The 26017-nt window shown below is 32.6% G+C and overlaps 1 protein-coding gene across 2 annotated transcripts in view; it reads left to right on the top strand.

Annotated features, from left to right (window-relative positions):
- Positions 1 to 26017, top strand: part of LOC130442934 (thrombospondin type-1 domain-containing protein 4) — a 258268-nt gene that overhangs the window by 92438 nt on the left and 139813 nt on the right. For both annotated transcript variants that reach the window (XM_056777343.1, XM_056777344.1), the window contains exons 4-6: positions 4715 to 4811; positions 6078 to 6177; positions 9269 to 9432. In XM_056777343.1, coding sequence (XP_056633321.1) covers positions 4715 to 4811; positions 6078 to 6177; positions 9269 to 9432 — 361 coding nt within the window. The remainder of the gene's footprint in view (positions 1 to 4714; positions 4812 to 6077; positions 6178 to 9268; positions 9433 to 26017) is intronic.

The following is a 26017-nucleotide window of genomic DNA, read 5'->3' on the forward strand; positions in this document are numbered from 1 at the left end:
ATGGACGGTCACACCATCTTCATAGACGTCTGTACTTGCATCTGGACTCACTTTGCACAAACCTAAGCAGGAATACAGGTCTTGCTGACATCAAAGAACATCTCATTGAGGTCCTGAGTCGACGCTCTTCGATCCACTTCCACAATACTTCGTTCGGAAACGATGGTCGGCCAGACCATCATCATGGACGTCTGTACTTGCATCTGGACTCACTTTGCACAAACCTAAGCAGGAATACAGGTCTTGCTGACATCAAAGAACATCTCATTGAGGTCCTGAATCGACGCTCTTCCATCCACTTTCACAATACTTCGTTCGGAAACGATGGTCGGCCAGACCATCATCATGGACGTCTGTACTTGCATCTGGACTCACTTTGCACAAACCTAAGCAGGAATACAGGTCTTGCTGACATCAAAGAACATCTCATTGAGGTCCTGAATCGACGCTCTTCCATCCACTTTCACAATACTTCGTTCGGAAACGATGGTCGGCCAGACCATCATCATGGACGTCTGTACTTGCATCTGGACTCACTTTGCACAAACCTAAGCAGGAATACAGGTCTTGCTGACATCAAAGAACATCTCATTGAGGTCCTGAATCGACGCTCTTCGATCCACTTCCACAATACTTCGTTCGGAAACGATGGTCGGCCAGACCATCATCATGGACGTCTGTACTTGCATCTGGACTCACTTTGCACAAACCTAAGCAGGAATACAGGTCTTGCTGACATCAAAGAACATCTCATTGAGGTCCTGAATCGACGCTCTTCCATCCACTTTCACAATACTTCGTTCGGAAACGATGGTCGGCCAGACCATCATCATGGACGTCTGTACTTGCATCTGGACTCACTTTGCACAAACCTAAGCAGGAATACAGGTCTTGCTGACATCAAAGAACATCTCATTGAGGTCCTGAATCGACGCTCTTCCATCCACTTTCACAATACTTCGTTCGGAAACGATGGTCGGCCAGACCGGGATAGGAACTAGCTAAATTACACTCCAGTCTCACCAAACCAAGTCTAACAGCATTCCTAGCATCCGCAGCGTTTTGGGAATCTCATTTTAAGGACGTCCACCACCGATCAAAAGTAAAGACGCGATTCGAACCTAAACCTTCGTCCGCAAATCTGTTTCCGATTTGTACAGCCCGGATGGAAGTCGATCGTTACCAGGGAATGAGATCTAGTGCCACCAATTCAATTCGTATTCCAAGTGGCAGTCTTCTCCAAAAAACTGAAGGAGCTAAAGATTAACAGAACAGACTTGTTGGACGTGTTGTACCCGTTCTGCGATAGATTATGACCTCTTGACAGTTTCTATAAGCCTTATGAAACGGGGAAAACTTGAGGGCTGTACCGAAATCTAGAAGACCAGGAATAAACGACGATGTAAAGTTAAAACGAAATATTGGACAGATGTTTGTAGTAAAGTTTTTAATGAAAGAAAACTGCACCGATACGAAGCTCCACTTAATCACGAACTTTCGGGGAAAGACTTGTAGGAATAGTTGAAATTTTGTGGAGTTTAACATCTAGGCGATATTCGACCTTGATCTAATTGAAGAAAAGTTCGTTTATACCATACATTAACGAAAAATTAAAACATTTTTAATAGCTGCTTCGAATGGAAATATTTTCTCGTAAATCTTTCAATCTCGAAATATTCTGAAGCTAATTATAGTCAGCTAGTTCGCAATAAAAGGTATGTGTGTGCACATTCGGGCGTGCAGAATAGAGGAAGTGACGTTATCTCACGCCCTGACCACTTCACTGCCCCCAAACAATGAGGCATTAAATCAAAGCGCTGTCAAAACGTTGGTTTGTGCTGTTCGCCTCTCGGACGCTGCACGATGACATCTTTCACGAAGATGAAAATTGGTACATTTCTGTCATTACAGTATGTACGTAAAAACAGTTAAACGAAGTGGGATGCGTTGAAGCGGAACCTTCTCGTCTATATTATACCGTACAGTTTAAATATAATGATTTTTTTTATCGTTTTTTGATTGATTATATCGGAATATTTCTATACAGAATGTTTTCAAATAAATGCGATGATTTGATTGGATAAATACGTTCTAAAATTTTTGGAATTGTCCAAAATATATTGTAAAGTATTTATACAAATATAACAGAGGAAACTACTACTTATCAATATATTTTTTATCAGTACACTCTGTATATATTCATGGTTCGTTTTAAAATCATTGTCGTGTTACTCAAAAAGTAAACTTTGATATAATACTAGGGCTGCTACGTCAAACCTGACATTAGACGTTTGACATTTGACTTTTGACGTTTGACATTTGACATTTTCGACGTAGATTAAACCAATAGCGGTGTGTCGATCGACTTTTGGTGATGAAGCATTATTTCGAGCTGGTTTTTCGAATTCAATCGTGGTCGCTCTTCGCTACAGAACGAATTTTGTGAAGGTCGTCTAAAATCGACTGTTGTACTAAAATCATCTACGCTGTGCGTAAACTGATATTGCAAAAGCGTCATGTGACATAGCGTGAGATTGAGGCAAACTTGGGCGTTAATTAATCACTATGGAGTATTCATGTTATGAAATGTTCTGAAGGCGTGAAATTGGTAACTGGGAACAAGATATGGTACAAATATTGAACTAATGATCATCTGGAGTCCAATTTATATAATGTCATCACTATATTTATCAATTTAGATAGTTTTCTCTGGATTTTTAATATCAATAGAGAATATGGTTAATTTTTGAAAGTAAATTTGTGGCAATTTCGTTGATTTTTCACAATTTCATCATCTTAATAAAGAATTTGCTCGGTTTTTAAACGTAAATTTGACATTGGCTACTAATTGTGGCATTGAGGTTAGTCAGGAAAATGACAAGAACCCAATTCTCACAATTTTATTCCAATATTTATCAATTCAATCATTTTCTCAAGCATTTTCATATTAATAAAGAATTTGCTCGGTTTTTAAACGTAAATTTGACATTGGCTACTAATTGTGGCATTGATGTTAGTCAGGAAAATGACAAGAACCCAATTCTCACAATTTTATCCCAATATTTATCAATTCAATCATTTTCTCAAGCATTTTCATATTAATAAAGAATTTGCCCGTTTTTTTAACGTTAATTTGACATTGGCTACTAATTGTGGCATTGAGGTTAGTCAGGAAAATGACAAGAACCCAATTCTCACAATTTTATTCCAATATTTATCAATTCAATCATTTTCTCAAGCATTTTCATATTAATAAAGAATTTGCCCGTTTTTTTAACGTTAATTTGACATTGGCTACTAATTGTGGCATTGATGTTAGTCAGGAAAATGACAAGAACCCAATTCTCACAATTTTATTCCAATATTTATCAATTCAATCATTTTCTCAAGCATTTTCATATTAATAAAGAATTTGCCCGTTTTTTTAACGTTAATTTGACATTGGCTACTAATTGTGGCATTGATGTTAGTCAGGAAAATGACAAGAACCCAATTCTCACAATTTTATTCCAATATTTATCAATTCAATCATTTTCTCAAGCATTTATATCTTAATAAAGAATTTGCTCGGTTTTTAAACGTAAATTTGACATTGGCTACTAATTGTGGCATTGAGGTTAGTCAGGAAAATGACAAGAACCCAATTCTCACAATTTTATTCCAATATTTATCAATTCAATCATTTTCTCAAGCATTTTCATATTAATAAAGAATTTGCCCGTTTTTTTAACGTTAATTTGACATTGGCTACTAATTGTGGCATTGATGTTAGTCAGGAAAATGACAAGAACCCAATTCTCACAATTTTATTCCAATATTTATCAATTCAATCATTTTCTCAAGCATTTTCATATTAATAAAGAATTTGCCCGTTTTTTTAACGTTAATTTGACATTGGCTACTAATTGTGGCATTGAGGTTAGTCAGGAAAATGACAAGAGCCCAATTCTCACAATTTTATTCCAATATTTATCAATTCAATCATTTTCTCAAGCATTTGTATCTTAATAAAGAATTTGCTCGGTTTTTAAACGTAAATTTGACATTGGCTACTAATTGTGGCATTGATGTTAGTCAGGAAAATGACAAGAACCCAATTCTCACAATTTTATTCCAATATTTATCAATTCAATCATTTTCTCGAACATTTTCATATTAATAAAGAATTTGCCCGTTTTTTTAACGTTAATTTGACATTGGCTACTAATTGTGGCATTGAGGTTAGTCAAAAAAGTAGCCATAGTCCATTTTATACAATTCTGTCTCTACATTCATCAATTCACTAATTTTTCCACAAACTCTCCATTTTAATATGTAATATTGCAGTTTTTTCTACATAAGTTTTTCATTGGCTGCAATATGTGACTATAAAATTGCCCAAGAAAGTAACTAGAGCCCAATTTATACAATTCTCTCCAAATATTCATAGCTTTAGTCATATTTCAATAATTTAGTCTTTGGGTACTATTGGTGGCGATAAGATTGGTCAGTAACGTAATAAGAGCCCAAGAAACTGAAGCCCAATTCATTCAGATTATTTATATATAACGTATTTCTTGGGAAAATTATTTTATTGTGCGACCCCGTATATAACAATAATTCATATAATATATATATATATATATATATATATATATATATATATATATATATATATAAACGGCGCTTCTTCACTTTGTTCTAGAACAAAAATTATCTATGGCATTGTTCACAGGTTCATCCGCAGACAAAGACGGCGACGTCAAAATGGTAAATACCTGGGTAACGGCTGCGTAGGACTTTATAAGAGGATTCATTTATGCAACAATCAAGTAAGACGCGATCTTCCCATAATCTCTTCAAATAAAAATTAGATTAAGTAACTGTATATTTAGTATTTACACAGTGTTTCAAAACATGTACTCAATATTCTATTCCAAACGAAATTTCAACACTTTGACCCTCTAAAAGGGATTTCGAATATTTCGAACTACCAGAAGAAAATTTCTTTCGACCACTGGAGATCATAAGGTGAAATGATGTATACCTGATGCAACTGATGCAACTGATAACATTATTGAAGATACGCACCAAGAAATGAGGCTGAGACCACTAGAGCAATTGCTCATACGTCCAGACTGGAGCTGAGACAAAGATTCTCCTGGGAATCTATAACCAGAGAAGATCTGCTGAAGGTCCAACAACACCTGAAGACGCTGAGGCTAGAATATAACCTCTATCCACATTCTCTCGAATGGAACTCCAGATCGCTACACCTGGAAGTGTATGAAATAGAGAACCAGAATCTCTGGTAGTAGAATTGATGGTTCAGCTGGGTTCTCCAGTATCGCAGCAAGAAAGGGGGGCGCAATTGATCTTCACAACATCCATGCATTCATAGTTCGAAACTTGGACTTTCAAAGAAGAATTCTGAAGAAATATGTGGTCTAGTGAAAAAAAATAACCAATATGGACAATTGCCTCGGATATGGACCACTGGAAGAAGTTATTAGAGTCAACTAAGTATTACATTGTTGTGCTGATGATGATGATGATGAAGATGATGATGAAGATGACAAAGACACAGTCTTATAACGCAAATTAAATGAAAAATAAGAACTTAACTAAACAAATATATGTGAAAATTTAAATTTTCTATTATTTTGAAGTACCTTGCCTGATCTAGAGATGGCGGAGGTTACTTAAAACATACCGTTGATGAAGAATACTTCGTATCGTTGGTTGTATCACCTGGTATCTTAGGAAGTGTAATGAACTCAAGTTTCAACCATTCTAATGCTATTTAACATCTCTGTAATCGGGATTATCGTTTTGGTATCGAGTAGTTTGAGGAATTCTGATTGGATGGTATCGGAACTTACTGCCTTAAAATCTTTTGGTCGCATTAGTGCTTTCCGGGCTTCTTATCGTGGAATTTCTGGTCTTTTCGTTGCTTCCTTCGTTTTTAGAAAATGTATGACAGCTAATTGCTTAAACACCATCTACTTAAGCACTTGGTTATCAAGTTATCGTCTTCAGAGACTGAAGATAAACTGTTAAATCTAATAGATGAAAATCAAACTGATTTTTCTTTACAGGAATGTCCGAATGGTCGAGATTTCCGCTACGAACAATGCGCTTCATTCAACAATCGATTATTCAGAGGTAATCGATACCAATGGGAACCATTCTTCAAAGGTAAGTGCAGTTATCTGAACGGAACTTTATTTCTAGGTATTTCTGGGGATTCAATTGCAAACTTGTACAATTTCATTTCACTTAACTCGGTCTTCATCTTCGTGAACCAAAAATAGTCGGACGGGGCCAGATGTGTGCTATATGGAGGGTGTTTCATCTCTAACAGACACGTTCGTGTTCAGTAGACCAAATACTCCAATAAGTGGAAACTCACAGACTGAAATGTCATGATTTACGGACGTTGATCCAAGTTGTGACAGTACCAATTCAGCAACACTGTCTTCAGGATGATTTCCTTTCTTCCTCTTCCCTTCAAATACTGCGGCTTTCTTGCCAGCTGGAGAAGTATTTATGTCCACGTCTTCAATTTCAAAATCTGTCACTACTACGCTTTTCCCAGGTACCACAGTTACTGTTTTCCTCTTCTTTTTAGACATCAAATTAATCGCCTTGGTGTAGTGTCTGCAGCATCACCTAAAACCTTCCATCAAGTGCTTGTACGGATGTTGTTAGAAGACATTTTTCTTTCTCAAAGGGGTTTTAGAAGTGGGGAGAATCTGTCCTTTGGTGCTGAAGACAAACGCCATCTTCAACGGACGAAAGAAGGTAACGACGAGGAGCTGAGTGAGATGTGGCAAGACCACGAAATTAATGTCGTTTTCCTTGCAAACCCTGATCATATCAACAGATAAATGGGATGACAAATCATCTCCAAGGTGGTACCAATCATATTGTTTTGTTGTATCGGGAATTTGGAGGACCACCAAATCTTCAGCTACCATCGAAGACTTGCTTTAGTTCATGGTGCGTTCTGGGTACTTGCCACATACCATACAACCCGTGAAACACTTCAATTAGCCTCCTAAATCATATGATTCGACACCATTGGATTTCTTATTTGAAATCACAGATCTACGTCAACAAGTCCGCATTAAAAGAAAGGATTCAACGAAATTCAGTCAAATTTATGCCAAACGGTCGGGGAATTGAACAAATTTCAATCAAAACTTTAAAAACTGTGTTTTTTTATTCAATTTAAATCTTACGTCGACTTTAGGACACCCTATATAATTGTATCAAGTAAAAACCGATCTCTAAATGTAGGCAATACGCATTACAATCGAATGAAAAGTGTGTTGCCTAACGCTTAGTTGTTAAAGCTACTTATTTCGTCATTATGTCGAATAAGCAACATTTCGAGAAAATTTTATGACTGTTGAAAGACTCTAAATTATTTTTGTTCAAGAATATCATATATTTCAAATTTAAAAATATATTTTTGACGTATACTTTTGATTCAACGTTTTTCGTTATATATTTACGAGGTTTGATCGAAAAATATCGTTTTATTGACAACAATAAACAGGGTGTTTTAAAAAAAAAGGTGATTCCGTTTCTAGGAAAGATAGAAACTGCAAAATATTCGGGATTTGCTTGGTAACATCATTCGTGTTCAAGATAAAAGGGCGTTGAGGAAAATACACTTTGTTTTGGTTTTTCCAGATTTGTTATATTTCCTGTTCATTTTTTAAGATTTCTACATTCTTATTTTTATCAAAATATATGTCCTGCTGTTTATCTGTTCTCTTATTCCCCTATTCTGGTGTAAAAATCGATTTTATTTGCATATTTTCAAAGCTTAGACCCTTGAGACTACTCTTGAACGGATTTTTGAAAAATCGGATTATTTCTGAGGTTTTCTCGAAACTAGTTTTTTTTGGAATGGTTGACGTTATATTTCAAGGTCTACCCGAACGACTTCTTTGAAATTTGGTCGAAATATTTTTTCTATATCTCTCTATCGCGTCTGTCTTGGTTTTTGAAAAATTTCGATTGGGAGTATTTTGAAAAAAAAAGTCAAAAAAGGGGCAAAAAATTTGATATTTCATGTCGACGCCATTTTTTTGACTAAGTTCGATATTGAGAATGTTTCAAATCTTTTCGTTCCAGATCACTACAAGGGTTGTAATCGTGTCAACCAGGTTGCACTTTTTTTTGTACGCAGCTACTAATTTATTGAAATTCTGAGTTCTTTTTACAATTTTTTTTTCATATTTCTAAAAAGTCGATACTTAAATATCATATAAAATAAGGGATGGTGAAAGATGGTGAAAATAATTTTCAAAAATGCCTAAAATTTATGCTTCTAGACCAAAACACCCCCTTAATGTTTTATGGGTTTTTTAAATTTTTTTTAGAGTCTTCTTCTAATTATGAAAATTAAAAGATCGAATTGAATATTTCACAGTTAATTTTCCATTTTTTATTCTCATTACTATACAGGGTGTCGAAATTTTTATAAATTAAAAAGAAAAAAAAAACCAATCACTTTATTTTGAAATAAATTATATTTAAATCCACCACCGTTCATTTAAATAGAAACAACTAATCAAAAAAGTTCCAAATAATGAATTTTCAAAATTAAATATGTGAATACCCGGTATACAGGGTGTCCCTCGAAGAGTTAAACTATCAATTCCGGTTCTACCTGAAATCGACTGTAACTTTGTTATTTTAAATAGAACACCCTGTATATTAATATATTTTTGAAATATACGTTAAATTTTAGTATACTTTTGTCTGAAAACATATTTCGAAAAATGCATACTTTTTCAGTTATTAATTATTTTGTAAAAAATTTGACCGTTGCAGACCTTTATAAATTATTTTTTTACGAGAAAACCTTTGAAGATATGAAAATGATTTCTATTCGGTTGCTTTAAGCAAGGTCAGACGTATTCAAATCTATGCTGAAAAATTTTTCATTCTATACAGGGTGTGTATAAAAAGTATTCAAAGTTTAACCTCATAGATATCAAATTTATTCATTATTTTTTAATAGAACCACCCGGTTTTTTTTATTTTAATACATCCAGGGGTGACAAATAAAGCAAATTTATGTATAATTTTCTATACCTAAGCTATCTTTGAATATATTTTAGTTCGAAAAGATCGAAATTCTCATGATTTTACTATAAGTATTTTGCCATATATACAGATAGTTTTAAATCGTCGTGAGACACCCTGTATTATAGTCTGGTAAATATTAGTTCACAATTTCTCGTAGTCTACTATAAGCATTTCTTTACAGCAAAAGATGAATGCGCTTTAAACTGCCGAGCGATCGGAATGAATTTCTTCGCGACATTAAATAAGACTGTTATTGACGGGACTCTTTGTTTGTACCCCATAACTCACACGGGAAAAGCAGCCCCTAAAGGGACGAGAGGTATCTGCATCGATGGTTTTTGCAAGGTAAGTGAACCAAAATGATTTTACTCCAATTTTTTGCACAACTCTGTATATAAGTGTGTTACTTTAAGTTAAAAACAGAAATACCATTTTTTATATTATGATTTTTTTTTACTAAACTTGGGTTATTATTATTTTTATTATTATAAAAGAAACGAATAATTATTTATTATATAGGGTGTTTCAAAATAAGATGACTAGGATACGTAGAAAACTGAAAAATAATTGCTTAGTTTTCTCTTTTTTTTAGGTATGAATTTCCGTCCCTCCTGCTTCTTTAAGACAAAAATCTGTCGTAATTTTTTTTATAATAATATCAACATTTCTTCTCCGATTTTCTTGTATTACAACGTTGCCATTCAATAACTGTAGATATGAATTTGTATGGAGCTATTTTTCAAAAATAATTCGCTACAACTTCAACCCTGTATATTAGTCACAAATATGTAACTAGAAGAATTTATTATACACAGTCATTTAGACACACGTTTTTTCAATAGAATCATGTGAAAAATAAATCGATATCTCAAATAATTTCGGAAATATATAATTTTTTATACGAATATGTCAAATTTTTTGAAACCTGATATTTTGTTTTATAATTTCCAACCTTATGTTATATAACACGCTCTGTATGATCACGAAAAAGCTTTTGTGTTTTTTTTATGAAAGTATCGAAGTTTTTCTTCCGATTTTGTTGTATTACAACGTTGCCATTTCATAACTTTTGATACTATAAATTTATGTAGTGATTTTTTCAAAAAAAAAAAATTACTCCAAAGTTAACCCTGTATATTAGTCACAAATATGGAACTAGAGAAATTCAACATATACAGTTATTTAGACAAATGTTTTTAAATAGATTTGTGTCAAAAATAAATCGATATCTCAAATAATTTCGGAAATATAGAATTTTTTATACGAATATGTCAAATTTTTTGAAACCTGATATTTTGTTTTATAATTTCCAACTTTATGTTATATAACACGCTCTGTATGATCACGAAAAAGCTTTTTTGTTTTTTTTTATGAAAGTATCGACGTTTTTCTTCCGATTTTGTTGTATTACAACGTTGCCATTTTATAACTTTTGATACTATAAATTTATGTAGTGATTTTTTCAAAAAAAAAAATTACTCCAAAGTTAACCCTGTATATTAGTCACAAATATGGAACTAGAGAAATTCAACATATACAGTTATTTAGACAAATGTTTTTAAATAGATTTGTGTCAAAAATAAATCGATATCTCAAATAATTTCGGAAATATAGAATTTTTTATACGAATATGTCAAATTTTTTGAAACCTGATATTTTGTTTTATAATTTCCAACTTCATGTTATATAACACGCTCTGTATGATCACGAAAAAGCTTTTGTGTTTTTTTTATGAAAGTGTCGACGTTTTTCTTCCGATTTTGTTGTATTACAACGTTGCCATTTCATAACTTTTGATACTATAAATTTATGTAGTGATTTTTTCAAAAAAAAAAAAATTACTCCAATGTTAACCCTGTATATTAGTCACAAATATGAAACTAGAGAAATTTAACATATACAGTTACTTAGACAAACGTTTTTGAATAGATTTGTGTCAAAAATAAATCGATATCTCAAATAATTTCGGAAATATAGAATTTTTTATACGAATATGTCAAATTTTTTGAAACCTGATATTTTGTTTTATAATTTCCAACTTTATGTTATATAACACGCTCTGTATGATCACGAAAAAGCTTTTTTGTTTTTTTTTATGAAAGTATCGACGTTTTTCTTCCGATTTTGTTGTATTACAACGTTGCCATTTCATAACTTTTGATACTATAAATTTATGTAGTGATTTTTTCAAAAAAAAAAATTACTCCAAAGTTAACCCTGTATATTAGTCACAAATATGGAACTAGAGAAATTCAACATATACAGTTATTTAGACAAATGTTTTTAAATAGATTTGTGTCAAAAATAAATCGATATCTCAAATAATTTCGGAAATATAGAATTTTTTATACGAATATGTCAAATTTTTTGAAACCTGATATTTTGTTTTATAATTTCCAACTTTATGTTATATAACACGCTCTGTATGATCACGAAAAAGCTTTTGTGTTTTTTTTATGAAAGTGTCGACGTTTTTCTTCCGATTTTGTTGTATTACAACGTTGCCATTTCATAACTTTTGATACTATAAATTTATGTAGTGATTTTTTCAAAAAAAAAAAATTACTCCAAAGTTAACCCTGTATATTAGTCACAAATATGAAACTAGAGAAATTTAACATATACAGTTACTTAGACAAACGTTTTTAAATAGATTTGTGTCAAAAATAAATCGATATCTCAAATAATTTCGGAAATATAGAATTTTTTATACGAATATGTCAAATTTTTTGAAACCTGATATTTTGTTTTATAATTTCCAACTTTATGTTATATAACACGCTCTGTATGATCACGAAAAAGCTTTTGTGTTTTTTTTATGAAAGTGTCGACGTTTTTCTTCCGATTTTGTTGTATTACAACGTTGCCATTTCATAACTTTTGATACTATAAATTTATGTAGTGATTTTTTCAAAAAAAAAAAATTACTCCAAAGTTAACCCTGTATATTAGTCACAAATATGAAACTAGAGAAATTTAACATATACAGTTACTTAGACAAACGTTTTTAAATAGATTTGTGTCAAAAATAAATCGATATCTCAAATAATTTCGGAAATATAGAATTTTTTATACGAATATGTCAAATTTTTTGAAACCTGATATTTTGTTTTATAATTTCCAACTTTATGTTATATAACACGCTCTGTATGATCACGAAAAAGCTTTTGTGTTTTTTTTATGAAAGTATCGACGTTTTTCTTCCGATTTTGTTGTATTACAACGTTGCTATTTCATAACTTTTGATACTATAAATTTATGTAGTGATTTTTTCAAAAAAAAAAAATTACTCCAAAGTTAACCCTGTATATTAGTCACAAATATGAAACTAGAGAAATTTAACATATACAGTTACTTAGACAAACGTTTTTAAATAGATTTGTGTCAAAAATAAATCGATATCTCAAATAATTTCGGAAATATAGAATTTTTTATACGAATATGTCAAATTTTTTGAAACCTGATATTTTGTTTTATAATTTCCAACTTTATGTTATATAACACGCTCTGTATGATCACGAAAAAGCTTTTGTGTTTTTTTTATGAAAGTATCGACGTTTTTCTTCCGATTTTGTTGTATTACAACGTTGCTATTTCATAACTTTTGATACTATAAATTTATGTAGTGATTTTTTCAAAAAAAAAAAATTACTCCAATGTTAACCCTGTATATTAGTCACAAATATGAAACTAGAGAAATTTAACATATACAGTTACTTAGACAAACGTTTTTGAATAGATTTGTGTCAAAAATAAATCGATATCTCAAATAATTTCGGAAATATAGAATTTTTTATACGAATATGTCAAATTTTTTGAAACCTGATATTTTGTTTTATAATTTCCAACTTTATGTTATATAACACGCTCTGTATGATCACGAAAAAGCTTTTTTGTTTTTTTTTTATGAAAGTATCGACGTTTTTCTTCCGATTTTGTTGTATTACAACGTTGCCATTTCATAACTTTTGATACTATAAATTTATGTAGTGATTTTTTCAAAAAAAAAAATTACTCCAAAGTTAACCCTGTATATTAGTCACAAATATGGAACTAGAGAAATTTAACATATACAGTTATTTAGACAAATGTTTTTGAATAGAATTGTGTCAAAAATAAATCTATATCCCAAATAATTTCGGAAATATAGAATTTTTTATACAACTGTCATTTTTTTCTCAATTTTTTAAAGTTTTCAACATTATAGTTGACCCTCTGATGTTCGAATCTATCGTCCGGATTTTCTCGTTCCTGTTGCCTATATTCCCTCTTTTCTCTATTATTTACCCTCAAGAGTCATTCTCCTTTTTTCCCCTGGGTTCTTCTTCTCCGAAAAGGCTAATACGCTTCCTTCTTTCTCAGTTATCTCATTTTTTCTATTGCCGATTTCTCTGCTACGAAAGCAAATAAAATTCTCTCAAAATTTTTCTATTTCCCTTCCTGTTCTATCAACTTTTCACTTTTAATCGTCTTTCCTTCCATCTTTACTTGTTTAACCGTTTCATCGTCGTCTTCTGTTATTATTAAGTCGTCTTCCATTTAGTATTGTAAATTTGGCTTCTTCAATTGGTGAAACGTCCTGCAAAAGCAAACAATCAAAAAATCAAACACAGAGAAACCACTAATATATTTGATGGTATTTCAGATTCTATCCAATACTCTATAAAATTTCTCACTTAATTATGTTGTAATCGCCGCCGATTTCCTTTTAAACGCTCTGCAGCTGATTAAGTACCAAGTTTATTAACTTAGGAGTGGCCTAGGAACTCATTCATCTCTATTTGTTTGAGATAAATTGGCAAAGATATACACAATTATAATATGAAAGCTATTCATTACTTCAATTATGAAAAAAAAATCTTTAATTGAAATATCACTCGAGAAGATCGGCCGTATTTGTGTTAATGTACCCCAAGATGGTCGATATACCAGACGGGCAACATTACTATCTGATCCAGATGCTTTCTGGACACGGGTGTCTCGGATACGTTCAAACATGAGGATTTTCCGCAGTGGCCAACCTGTGCAGAAAGAATTCTTCGTATGCCTGGCTTTCAGCAAGCTTCGTCATACCTGGGAAGCTGAAATAGTAGTAGGAACTCCTGGAAGCCGAGTTGTTGACGAAACTTCGCTTTGAAGAGGTGAAAAGGAAGAAGGAGCAAAATCGAGACTGAAAAAGCAACTGAAGGAAGAGGTGTATAGCTAGATCCTCCCTCCGCGAAGTATGGGAAACGTATCGGGTTCGAAATACCAGAAGTAACACTGAAAGTACTGAAGATACGTACAGTATTTTCCACCCAAACCTCCATAATAGAGGAAAAGTTAGAAGGCGACTTCATGGTGCTGGAATATCTTCTCGAACTAGAGCTACTGGACCGCCGTATTCCCAAGAACACCAAGTTGAATGAGGAATCGCTATTCTGTCTTATAGGCTCAGAGTGTGGTGTCGACAAGATGGTATGAGGAGGCTCAATTTGGCGCTCGTATAGAGTTAATTGACTGCGCCCAGGTGGTTGAAAACCTTATTGTACCATTCATGGTTATTGTTGTAGACGACGCAACCTTTATGTATGATAATGCACTGTCCCATACTGCTTGGATAGTTACCATAAAGCAATCACGCGATTTATTCGGCTTGCTCCCATTCCAGACCTAAATCCAATTGACCACATTCGGGATGAGATGGAAAAACGTTTACGGAGCCATCTACCGGCCCCCGGATATTCTAGAGAGCTCCGCGATGTACTGGTGCAGGTATAGAACAGTTTTCCACAGAATGTGATCCAAAGTGGTATCCAAAGCATACCTTGTCGTTTGCAAGCTGTTATCATTGCCAGAGGAGTTGATACTCGATACTGAAAGTATGGGCGTTAGTCTCTGATAACTACTTAAACGTCTCGCCTGGGTTCGTGTAGGTATGATGGTTTTTCCTAAAACGTGTACCATGTATAACAGCGAGGATCAATTTAATTGTACTCGTCGCTCTGAAGCGAGTCGAAATTCTTGTTGTTGTTGAGCGACGTCCTCTGCAAGGAAATCCACCTCTTTGGTTAATTATCTGGCTGTTGTTGCCGGATTTTGAGCTGCCGTTGACTTCGTAGGTGAATAGTCACGCCATTGTCGTAGGGTGATGTTTCGTTCAGCTTGTACGCTGGTTTCGGTCAGTTTTTTCTTTTCCTTGGGCTTTAATGATGGAAGTTTTCTCTCCTCGTTCGATCGCTTGGAAAGGTCAGTCGTAAGACGCGTGGCGTGGCGTGAAAAAACGTGTTTTGTCGAGGCCAGATTTCAAAAAACAAACTGTTAACTGTCTCTGTTCGATTATCGTCTGGCAGCTGTTCCGAATTTTGAGCTGGTGACTTCGGGGATGGATAGAACTTTGAACAGCCAGCTTAAAATTTTTCAAATAACTTCAAATTACTTCAGTTTCACGCTCGGCAAAGTATTGGAAATAACCGTATTAGATATTTTTGAAAAAGTTACATCATTCAGTGGGTTTTCGTCGCACATACAAATAACAAAACTTCATGTGTGTTTTGAATTATATAATACCCGGTTGTGTTCATAGTTTTTTTTTCTCTATCGAAACAATCCGAGCTTATGAATTATTTATGTTGTTATTAACAAGCGTTTAAAGAGAACTAAGTGCAAAAAATACGTACATAGTAAATAAAAGTCTTTTATCTTTAGCGCTTCATACGTCGATCGTGAATGCACATAAACGGAAAGTCATTTTATTAATTTATAATGTTCAACGTTCATGTTAAACTAATTGCTTGTTTATGGCAAACATCGGCTAATTATATCGCCTCGATTATTATTATTATCGGAATATTCTACGACTGGAATCATCGTTACAAAGCTAACATTTTCTTAACGCCGAATTTTGATACCAAAATAAAGTATCTTTATACTTTCGCGGCTCCAGAAAATCGAAAAATCGTCCGATTTGCATCTGCATTTGCTCTGAATTTTTAGCACACCCCCCATAACCGAACCTAACCTAAACTAACCGAACCTAACCTAACCTAACTTAACCTGACATAACCTAACCTAAGAATCCGTCGTAAAATCGAAGATTTCAAAAAAAATTCATCGAAATCGGATTTTTTTCTATTTTCCATACCCAAAAAACGAGGGGAGTGCGAAAATATCCAAGTCGAATAGCAAAAAGAATATCAGGAAGTAGAGTTCACTACGAGGGTTGTACTTAAGTTAGACACAATAAATCCACAGATTCATGATTTGATATACGTTTATTGTTTTTCAAAATATTCCTTCAATGAGATCAATGCACTTTTAAACGCATTTGAATCAATTGTTGAAGCATTTTCCTCATTTTGATTAATGTACCTTAAACACGTTATTTGTACGCATCAGTCGCTTCTTCAGGTATAGAAAAACGTTGACCTCGTAATCATTAGAGGCCAAATAAGGACTTTATGACAGACGACCAATCAATTCAAACACGTTTCGGTTTGAACTGATGTCGTGAATGATCCGTCTTGTGCGATTGGTTTCCCATGTTGTTTTCTAACACTTCTGACTTCTGGTTGTTTAGTTCCTATGCATAGAATCAAGATTCCTTGTCTATCACGATCTTATAGACGTTTTTTGAAGCTCGGCGATTGAATTTCTTTGCACCAATCGACACGAACTTTTTCTTGTCAAATTATACGGTTACCACGCGAACAAATCACTTTGTTAGCCAAATATTTATGCAATATTGAATGTATACGGTTGAAATTAATGCTGAAGTATGCCACAATCTCACGGTATTTCAAATGATGATTTTGCAATAGCAATTGACGCACTGCGTCACCTACAGTCTCGCCGCGCCGCGAGAACGTCACACATAGACACTTGTTGAAGAATTCATTGGCTGCAATGAATTATTCCGCGGTGAAAGCTTGTAAAATATGCTAGATAGTTTGGAGCGTAGCTGTTAGACATATCAAAAATCCCATGATCTCATTTTTGGCATCCATTTTATGGCCTGGATGAACTGATCTTGAATATTCAATCAAAGACAAGGCAAAATTGTATTCAAGTTCACTTCCACCTCTTTGTCTGTCTTTATTCATCCTCTTTTCCGTCCTTACGGGATAACATTACAAAATGGCGTCCACGCTGCTATTCGCAGCGATCTCGTTGCGCGTTCGCAACGAATTCGATGCGAGTACGTGGCGTGAGCGTTGTGCTCCGCTTTGAAGACGCTCGCAATCCGCTAATATGATAAGGCCACAAAAGTCGAAGCGCATTGATCGCCATAATGCTGTTGGTTTAATTCACGTTGAAAGTCATACCTTTTGATTTATTAATTCTTCTAAATAATCTTGATTTTAGGTCTTTTCAATAATTTGTTGAAAAATTTCAATCGTTTTTAATCAAATGTCTATTTTAACTAGACCAATAGTGCTTTGACTATATCCCACACATTCGTTTTTAACACGTTTTCAATTGAAAGTATATTTTCATTGGACTAAAAGTGCTTTAACTGTATACGCATTCGTTTTTAACACGTTTTCAATCGAAAGTCTATTTTAATTGGACTAAAAGTGCTTTAACTGTATACGCATTCGTTTTTAACACGTTTTCAATCGAAAGTATATTTTCATTGGACTAAAAGTGCTTTAACTATATCCAACACATTCGTTTTTAACACGTTTTCAATTGAAATTCTATTTTAATTGGACTAAAAGTGCTTTAACTGTATACGCATTCGTTTTTAACACGTTTTCAATCGAAAGTATATTTTCATTGGACTAAAAGTGCTTTAACTATATCCAACACATTCGTTTTTAACACGTTTTCAATCGAAAGTATATTTTCATTGGACTAAAAGTGCTTTAACTGTATACGCATTCGTTTTTAACACGTTTTCAATCGAAATTATATTTTCATTGGACTAAAAGTGCTTTAACTATATCCAACACATTCGTTTTTAACACGTTTTCAATTGAAATTCTATTTTAATTGGACTAAAAGTGCTTTAACTGTATACGCATTCGTTTTTAACACGTTTTCAATCGAAAGTATATTTTCATTGGACTAAAAGTGCTTTAACTATATCCAACACATTCGTTTTTAACACGTTTTCAATTGAAATTCTATTTTAATTGGACTAATAGTGCTTTAACTGTATACGCATTCGTTTTTAACACGTTTTCAATTGAAATTCTATTTTAATTGGACTAAAAGTGATTTAACTGTATACGCATTCGTTTTTAACACGTTTTCAAACGAAAGTCTATTTTAATTGGACTAAAAGTGCTTTAACTGTATACGCATTTGTTTTTAACACGTTTTCAATCGAAAGTATATTTTCATTGGACTAAAAATGCTTTAACTATATCCAACACATTCGTTTTTAACACGTTTTCAATCGAAAGTCTATTTTAATTGGACTAAAAGTGCTTTAACTGTATACGCATTCGTTTTTAACACGTTTTCAATCGAAAGTCTATTTTAATTGGACTAAAAGTGCTTTAACTGTATACGCATTCGTTTTTAACACGTTTTCAATCGAAAGTATATTTTCATTGGACTAAAAGTGCTTTAACTATATCCAACACATTCGTTTTTAACACGTTTTTAATTGAAATTCTATTTTAATTGGACTAAAAGTGCTTTAACTGTATACGCATTCGTTTTTAACACGTTTTCAATCGAAAGTATATTTTCATTGGACTAAAAATGCTTTAACTATATCCAACACATTCGTTTTTAACACGTTTTCAATTGAAATTCTATTTTAATTGGACTAAAAGTGCTTTAACTGTATACGCATTCGTTTTTAACACGTTTTCAATCGAAAGTCTATTTTAATTGGACTAAAAGTGCTTTAACTGTATACGCATTCGTTTTTAACACGTTTTCAATCGAAAGTATATTTTCATTGGACTAAAAGTGCTTTAACTATATCCAACACATTCGTTTTTAACACGTTTTCAATTGAAATTCTATTTTAATTGGACTAAAAGTGCTTTAACTGTATACGCATTCGTTTTTAACACGTTTTCAATCGAAAGTATATTTTCATTGGACTAAAAGTGCTTTAACTATATCCAACACATTCGTTTTTAACACGTTTTCAATCGAAAGTATATTTTCATTGGACTAAAAGTGCTTTAACTGTATACGCATTCGTTTTTAACACGTTTTCAATCGAAAGTATATTTTCATTGGACTAAAAGTGCTTTAACTATATCCAACACATTCGTTTTTAACACGTTTTCAATTGAAATTCTATTTTAATTGGACTAAAAGTGCTTTAACTGTATACGCATTCGTTTTTAACACGTTTTCAATCGAAATTATATTTTCATTGGACTAAAAGTGCTTTAACTATATCCAACACATTCGTTTTTAACACGTTTTCAATTGAAATTCTATTTTAATTGGACTAATAGTGCTTTAACTGTATACGCATTCGTTTTTAACACGTTTTCAATTGAAATTCTATTTTAATTGGACTAAAAGTGATTTAACTGTATACGCATTCGTTTTTAACACGTTTTCAAACGAAAGTCTATTTTAATTGGACTAAAAGTGCTTTAACTGTATACGCATTTGTTTTTAACACGTTTTCAATCGAAAGTATATTTTCATTGGACTAAAAATGCTTTAACTATATCCAACACATTCGTTTTTAACACGTTTTCAATCGAAAGTCTATTTTAATTGGACTAAAAGTGCTTTAACTGTATACGCATTCGTTTTTAACACGTTTTCAATCGAAAGTCTATTTTAATTGGACTAAAAGTGCTTTAACTGTATACGCATTCGTTTTTAACACGTTTTCAATCGAAAGTATATTTTCATTGGACTAAAAGTGCTTTAACTATATCCAACACATTCGTTTTTAACACGTTTTTAATTGAAATTCTATTTTAATTGGACTAAAAGTGCTTTAACTGTATACGCATTCGTTTTTAACACGTTTTCAATCGAAAGTATATTTTCATTGGACTAAAAATGCTTTAACTATATCCAACACATTCGTTTTTAACACGTTTTCAATTGAAATTCTATTTTAATTGGACTAAAAGTGCTTTAACTGTATACGCATTCGTTTTTAACACGTTTTCAATCGAAAGTCTATTTTAATTGGACTAAAAGTGCTTTAACTGTATACGCATTCGTTTTTAACACGTTTTCAATCGAAAGTATATTTTCATTGGACTAAAAGTGCTTTAACTATATCCAACACATTCGTTTTTAACACGTTTTCAATTGAAATTCTATTTTAATTGGACTAAAAGTGCTTTAACTGTATACGCATTCGTTTTTAACACGTTTTCAATCGAAAGTATATTTTCATTGGACTAAAAGTGCTTTAACTATATCCAACACATTCGTTTTTAACACGTTTTCAATCGAAAGTATATTTTCATTGGACTAAAAGTGCTTTAACTGTATACGCATTCGTTTTTAACACGTTTTCAATCGAAAGTATATTTTCATTGGACTAAAAGTGCTTTAACTATATCCAACACATTCGTTTTTAACACGTTTTCAATTGAAATTCTATTTTAATTGGACTAAAAGTGCTTTAACTGTATACGCATTCGTTTTTAACACGTTTTCAATCGAAAGTATATTTTCATTGGACTAAAAGTGCTTTAACTATATCCAACACATTCGTTTTTAACACGTTTTCAATCGAAAGTCTATTTTAATTGGACTAAAAGTGCTTTAACTGTATACGCATTCGTTTTTAACACGTTTTCAATCGAAAGTATATTTTCATTGGACTAAAAGTGCTTTAACTATATCCAACACATTCGTTTTTAACACGTTTTCAATTGAAATTCTATTTTAATTGGACTAAAAGTGCTTTAACTGTATACGCATTCGTTTTTAACACGTTTTCAATCGAAAGTCTATTTTAATTGGACTAAAAGTGCTTTAACTGTATACGCATTCGTTTTTAACACGTTTTCAATCGAAAGTATATTTTCATTGGACTAAAAATGCTTTAACTGTATACGCATTCCTTTTTAACACGTTTTCAATCGAAAGTCTATTTTAATTGGACTAAAAGTGCTTTAACTGTATACTCATTCGTTTTTAACACGTTTTCAATCGAAAGTCTATTTTAATTGGACTAAAAGTGCTTTAACTGTATACTCATTCGTTTTTAACACGTTTTCAATCGAAAGTCTATTTTAATTGGACTAAAAGTGCTTTAACTGTATACGCATTCGTTTTTAACACGTTTTCAATCGAAAGTCTATTTTAATTGGACTAAAAGTGCTTTAACTGTATACGCATTCGTTTTTAACACGTTTTCAATCGAAAGTCTATTTTAATTGGACTAAAAGTGCTTTAACTGTATACTCATTCGTTTTTAACACGTTTTCAATCGAAAGTCTATTTTAATTGGACTAAAAGTGCTTTAACTGTATACTCATTCGTTTTTAACACGTTTTCAATCGAAAGTCTATTTTAATTGGACTAAAAGTGCTTTAACTGTATACTCATTCGTTTTTAACACGTTTTCAATCGAAAGTCTATTTTAATTGGACTAAAAGTGCTTTAACTGTATACTCATTCGTTTTTAACACGTTTTCAATCGAAAGTCTATTTTAATTGGACTAAAAGTGCTTTAACTGTATACGCATTCGTTTTTAACACGTTTTCAATCGAAAGTCTATTTTAATTGGACTAAAAGTGCTTTAACTGTATACGCATTCGTTTTTAACACGTTTTCAATCGAAAGTATATTTTCATTGGACTAAAAATGCTTTAACTGTATACGCATTCCTTTTTAACACGTTTTCAATCGAAAGTCTATTTTAATTGGACTAAAAGTGCTTTAACTGTATACTCATTCGTTTTTAACACGTTTTCAATCGAAAGTCTATTTTAATTGGACTAAAAGTGCTTTAACTGTATACTCATTCGTTTTTAACACGTTTTCAATCGAAAGTATATTTTCATTGGACTAAAAGTGCTTTAACTATATCCAACACATTCGTTTTTAACACGTTTTCAATTGAAATTCTATTTTAATTGGACTAAAAGTGCTTTAACTGTATACGCATTCGTTTTTAACACGTTTTCAATCGAAAGTCTATTTTAATTGGACTAAAAGTGCTTTAACTGTATACGCATTCGTTTTTAACACGTTTTCAATCGAAAGTATATTTTCATTGGACTAAAAATGCTTTAACTATATCCAACACATTCGTTTTTAACACGTTTTCAATTGAAATTCTATTTTAATTGGACTAAAAGTGCTTTAACTGTATACGCATCCGTTTTTAACACGTTTTCAATCGAAAGTCTATTTTAATTGGACTAAAAGTGCTTTAACTGTATACTCATTCGTTTTTAACACGTTTTCAATCGAAAGTATATTTTCATTGGACTAAAAGTGCTTTAACTATATCCAACACATTCGTTTTTAACACGTTTTCAATTGAAATTCTATTTTAATTGGACTAAAAGTGCTTTAACTGTATACGCATTCGTTTTTAACACGTTTTCAATCGAAAGTATATTTTCATTGGACTAAAAGTGCTTTAACTATATCCAACACATTCGTTTTTAACACGTTTTCAATCGAAAGTCTATTTTAATTGGACTAAAAGAGCTTTAACTGTATACGCATTCGTTTTTAACACGTTTTCAAGCGATTGTCTATTTTAACTGCACTAAAAGTGCTTTAACTATATCCAACATATTCATTTTTAACACGTTTTCAATTGAAATTCTATTTTAATTGGACTAAAAGTGCTTTAACTGTATACGCATTCGTTTTTAACACGTTTTCAATCGAAAGTCTATTTTAATTGGACTAAAAGTGCTTTAACTGTATACGCATTCGTTTTTAACACGTTTTCAATCGAAAGTATATTTTCATTGGACTAAAAGTGCTTTAACTATATCCAACACATTCGTTTTTAACACGTTTTCAATTGAAATTCTATTTTAATTGGACTAAAAGTGCTTTAACTGTATACGCATTCGTTTTTAACACGTTTTCAATCGAAAGTCTATTTTAATTGGACTAAAAATGCTTTAACTATATCCAACACATTCGTTTTTAACACGTTTTCAATTGAAATTCTATTTTAATTGGACTAAAAGTGCTTTAACTGTATACGCATTCGTTTTTAACACGTTTTCAATCGAAAGTCTATTTTAATTGGACTAAAAGTGCTTTAACTGTATACGCATTCGTTTTTAACACGTTTTCAATCGAAAGTATATTTTCATTGGACTAAAAGTGCTTTAACTATATCCAACACATTCGTTTTTAACACGTTTTCAATTGAAATTCTATTTTAATTGGACTAAAAGTGCTTTAACTGTATACGCATTCGTTTTTAACACGTTTTCAATCGAAAGTATATTTTCATTGGACTAAAAGTGCTTTAACTATATCCAACACATTCGTTTTTAACACGTTTTCAATCGAAAGTCTATTTTAATTGGACTAAAAGAGCTTTAACTGTATACGCATTCGTTTTTAACACGTTTTCAAGCGATTGTCTATTTTAACTGCACTAAAAGTGCTTTAACTATATCCAACATATTCATTTTTAACACGTTTTCAATCGAAAGTCCATTTTCATTGGACTAAAAGTGCTTTAATTAGATACGCATTCGTTTTTAACATGTTTTCAATCGAATGTCTATTTTGACTGGACTAATAGTACTTGTATGACCTTAATTTTGTCGTACGAATTGTCTTTTTTCTTGATTTCTACAAGTAACTAACATTCAATCTTTTGTTTTTGTGCTAAAACCATCGATAAACTTGTTAAACACCCACGGCTACGTTATGGGAACGTATATTATTTGTGGTTTATTATTATAACTAGACAACGCATGTCCTTCGGCCATTTTGAATTTACCGATAAAACCTATTGAAAACAATACCCAACAACGGTTCGTTATCTACTTTCAAATCTTCAAAATAGCTACTGTAAGTCATAACGGCTTAAAGATTCAAGATAATAGAGAAATTTTAAATAGTGCAATCTGATTATACAGGCATTGTTCGAATTTTATATTTAGATATCTCAGCGAATGTACAGGATGTCCCGCGGAGCTGAATCGTCTAGGGAAGCTCCTCTTCTTCTTTATCAAAGTTAATCACTGTCATTGTCAGTGACAATTTCCAACACCTTGACACTTCTTCGTCTTCGTTCTTCTGACAAAATCGTTTTGCGAGGATCCCTTTCGAAAGGTGAATAATGAAGAGAAAGTTTCTTTCTACTTTCAACATTAATTTCGACTTTTGTATATGATACGAGGTACATATAAAACGTAATCGAGTTTGTGGAACCAATTAAACATCAAAGTCGTTTTCTAAGCGCTTTCCAGCACGTTTTGGATAAATTTTCACAACGATTTTAGATAGAATAAGGTTCACAATCCTTCTCAGGATTCATGGTGATATCTTCCTTGGGAAACTTTAGCAGAAGAATGGAAAAAACCGAGGCGATAATTCACTCCAAGTAGCTACCCACGTTTCATCAACGACGCGATGGAAAATTCGTCACCATTCTTGTGATGGTACTTCAAATAGAACAAAGAATATATCGGCTTCATTTTGTGATCTTCAGTCAACTTTTTCGATATACGAGGGCTGCTATATAAGTTTCGAGATGGACAAATAAATATTTATAATTGGATACCGCTTCTTCAGCTTTTTCTCCACCGAATCGGTGTTTTGACTGTTTAAAAACGTTTTTTGTTTGAGATATGGCTGATGTACCGTTCAGAATTGATCTTTCTACGTTGCTCTAATTGAACCTAACCATATCTCAAAACTGGCTCTACCTCCAGAGACTGAGAGACTTAACCGATGCTGCGCTAGGTACTTTGATTAAAAATAGGGTTCAAAATAACTGGAATATCACGTGAAATATGCATTCAAAGTCTTCAAATTCGACTAGATTTAAAAAATCATGAGATAAATAACTTGGAGCGTATAGGAAATGTACTGTACGCGCAATTGGCAACGTCCTGGTATTAATTTAACTTTAAATGACTATTCAATGTCGCTATCACAATCAAATCATTATCCAGCGGAATGAGGAAAACATCCGGGTGTGTAAATTAATTCCCACTTATTTTTTTTCCATCTAAATCGGATTCTAAATGTTATTTCTATAATTATTATCATCGAGAATATCTATTTTGGACTTGGAGTAATAATCTGAAGAATCTAGAAAGATTCTACCTGGAAAATCCCGAAATATTTTCAACGATGATAATATTTCGACAATAACGATTTCCAAAAGGCAGAACTATGCCGGAAAAGCTGGAAATCTGAATGGTGTTATGATATCACAGATATTCCTTAACATTGTCCAAGATTTGCAACATACCGAAGCCGCGTTAGATGGAACCATCGCACTTAAGATCTCGGTCGAGGCGATACTTAACTCCGAAGAATGGAATGCAACGACAACATTCATCGCAAAATACCTCCAGGATCCGTGAAGCCATGCAGATGAATCAAGGTCAAGTTTGACCAGAGGATAATCGGAAGATGTCGAAAAATTAAGACGACCTGATGGTGTGGTAAAACAAAACTTGTCGAACTGAATCTACCATCGACCAGTATCAATTAAGTGACGCAAAGAAGGGAAGATCGAGAAGAGAAAGCTCTGCTTCCGCGAGGGTTCATTCCAGTTACAGAAGATACACGTCTGCACATAAATTCTCCACAGAATTCAATGGAACCTTGAACAGTTGTAAGATTATGGTGCCAAAAAGGCGTGTTGCTTGTGGTTTAATGTAACCTGGAACTATAATTTATATTGTACGAAGAGCTATTCAATATAAACGAAGAGGCATGGAGAATGTCGGTCCCCACAGCGCAACCCAACGGCTCCTTCGAGTGGTTTCCATATTTTACTTGAACTGAAGCAGTGGTTTAGAAGGGGGACTTCAAAACTAGCGTGGAACA

Source organism: Diorhabda sublineata, chromosome 4, assembly GCF_026230105.1.
Source record: "Diorhabda sublineata isolate icDioSubl1.1 chromosome 4, icDioSubl1.1, whole genome shotgun sequence".
Lineage (NCBI taxonomy): Eukaryota > Metazoa > Arthropoda > Insecta > Coleoptera > Chrysomelidae > Diorhabda > Diorhabda sublineata.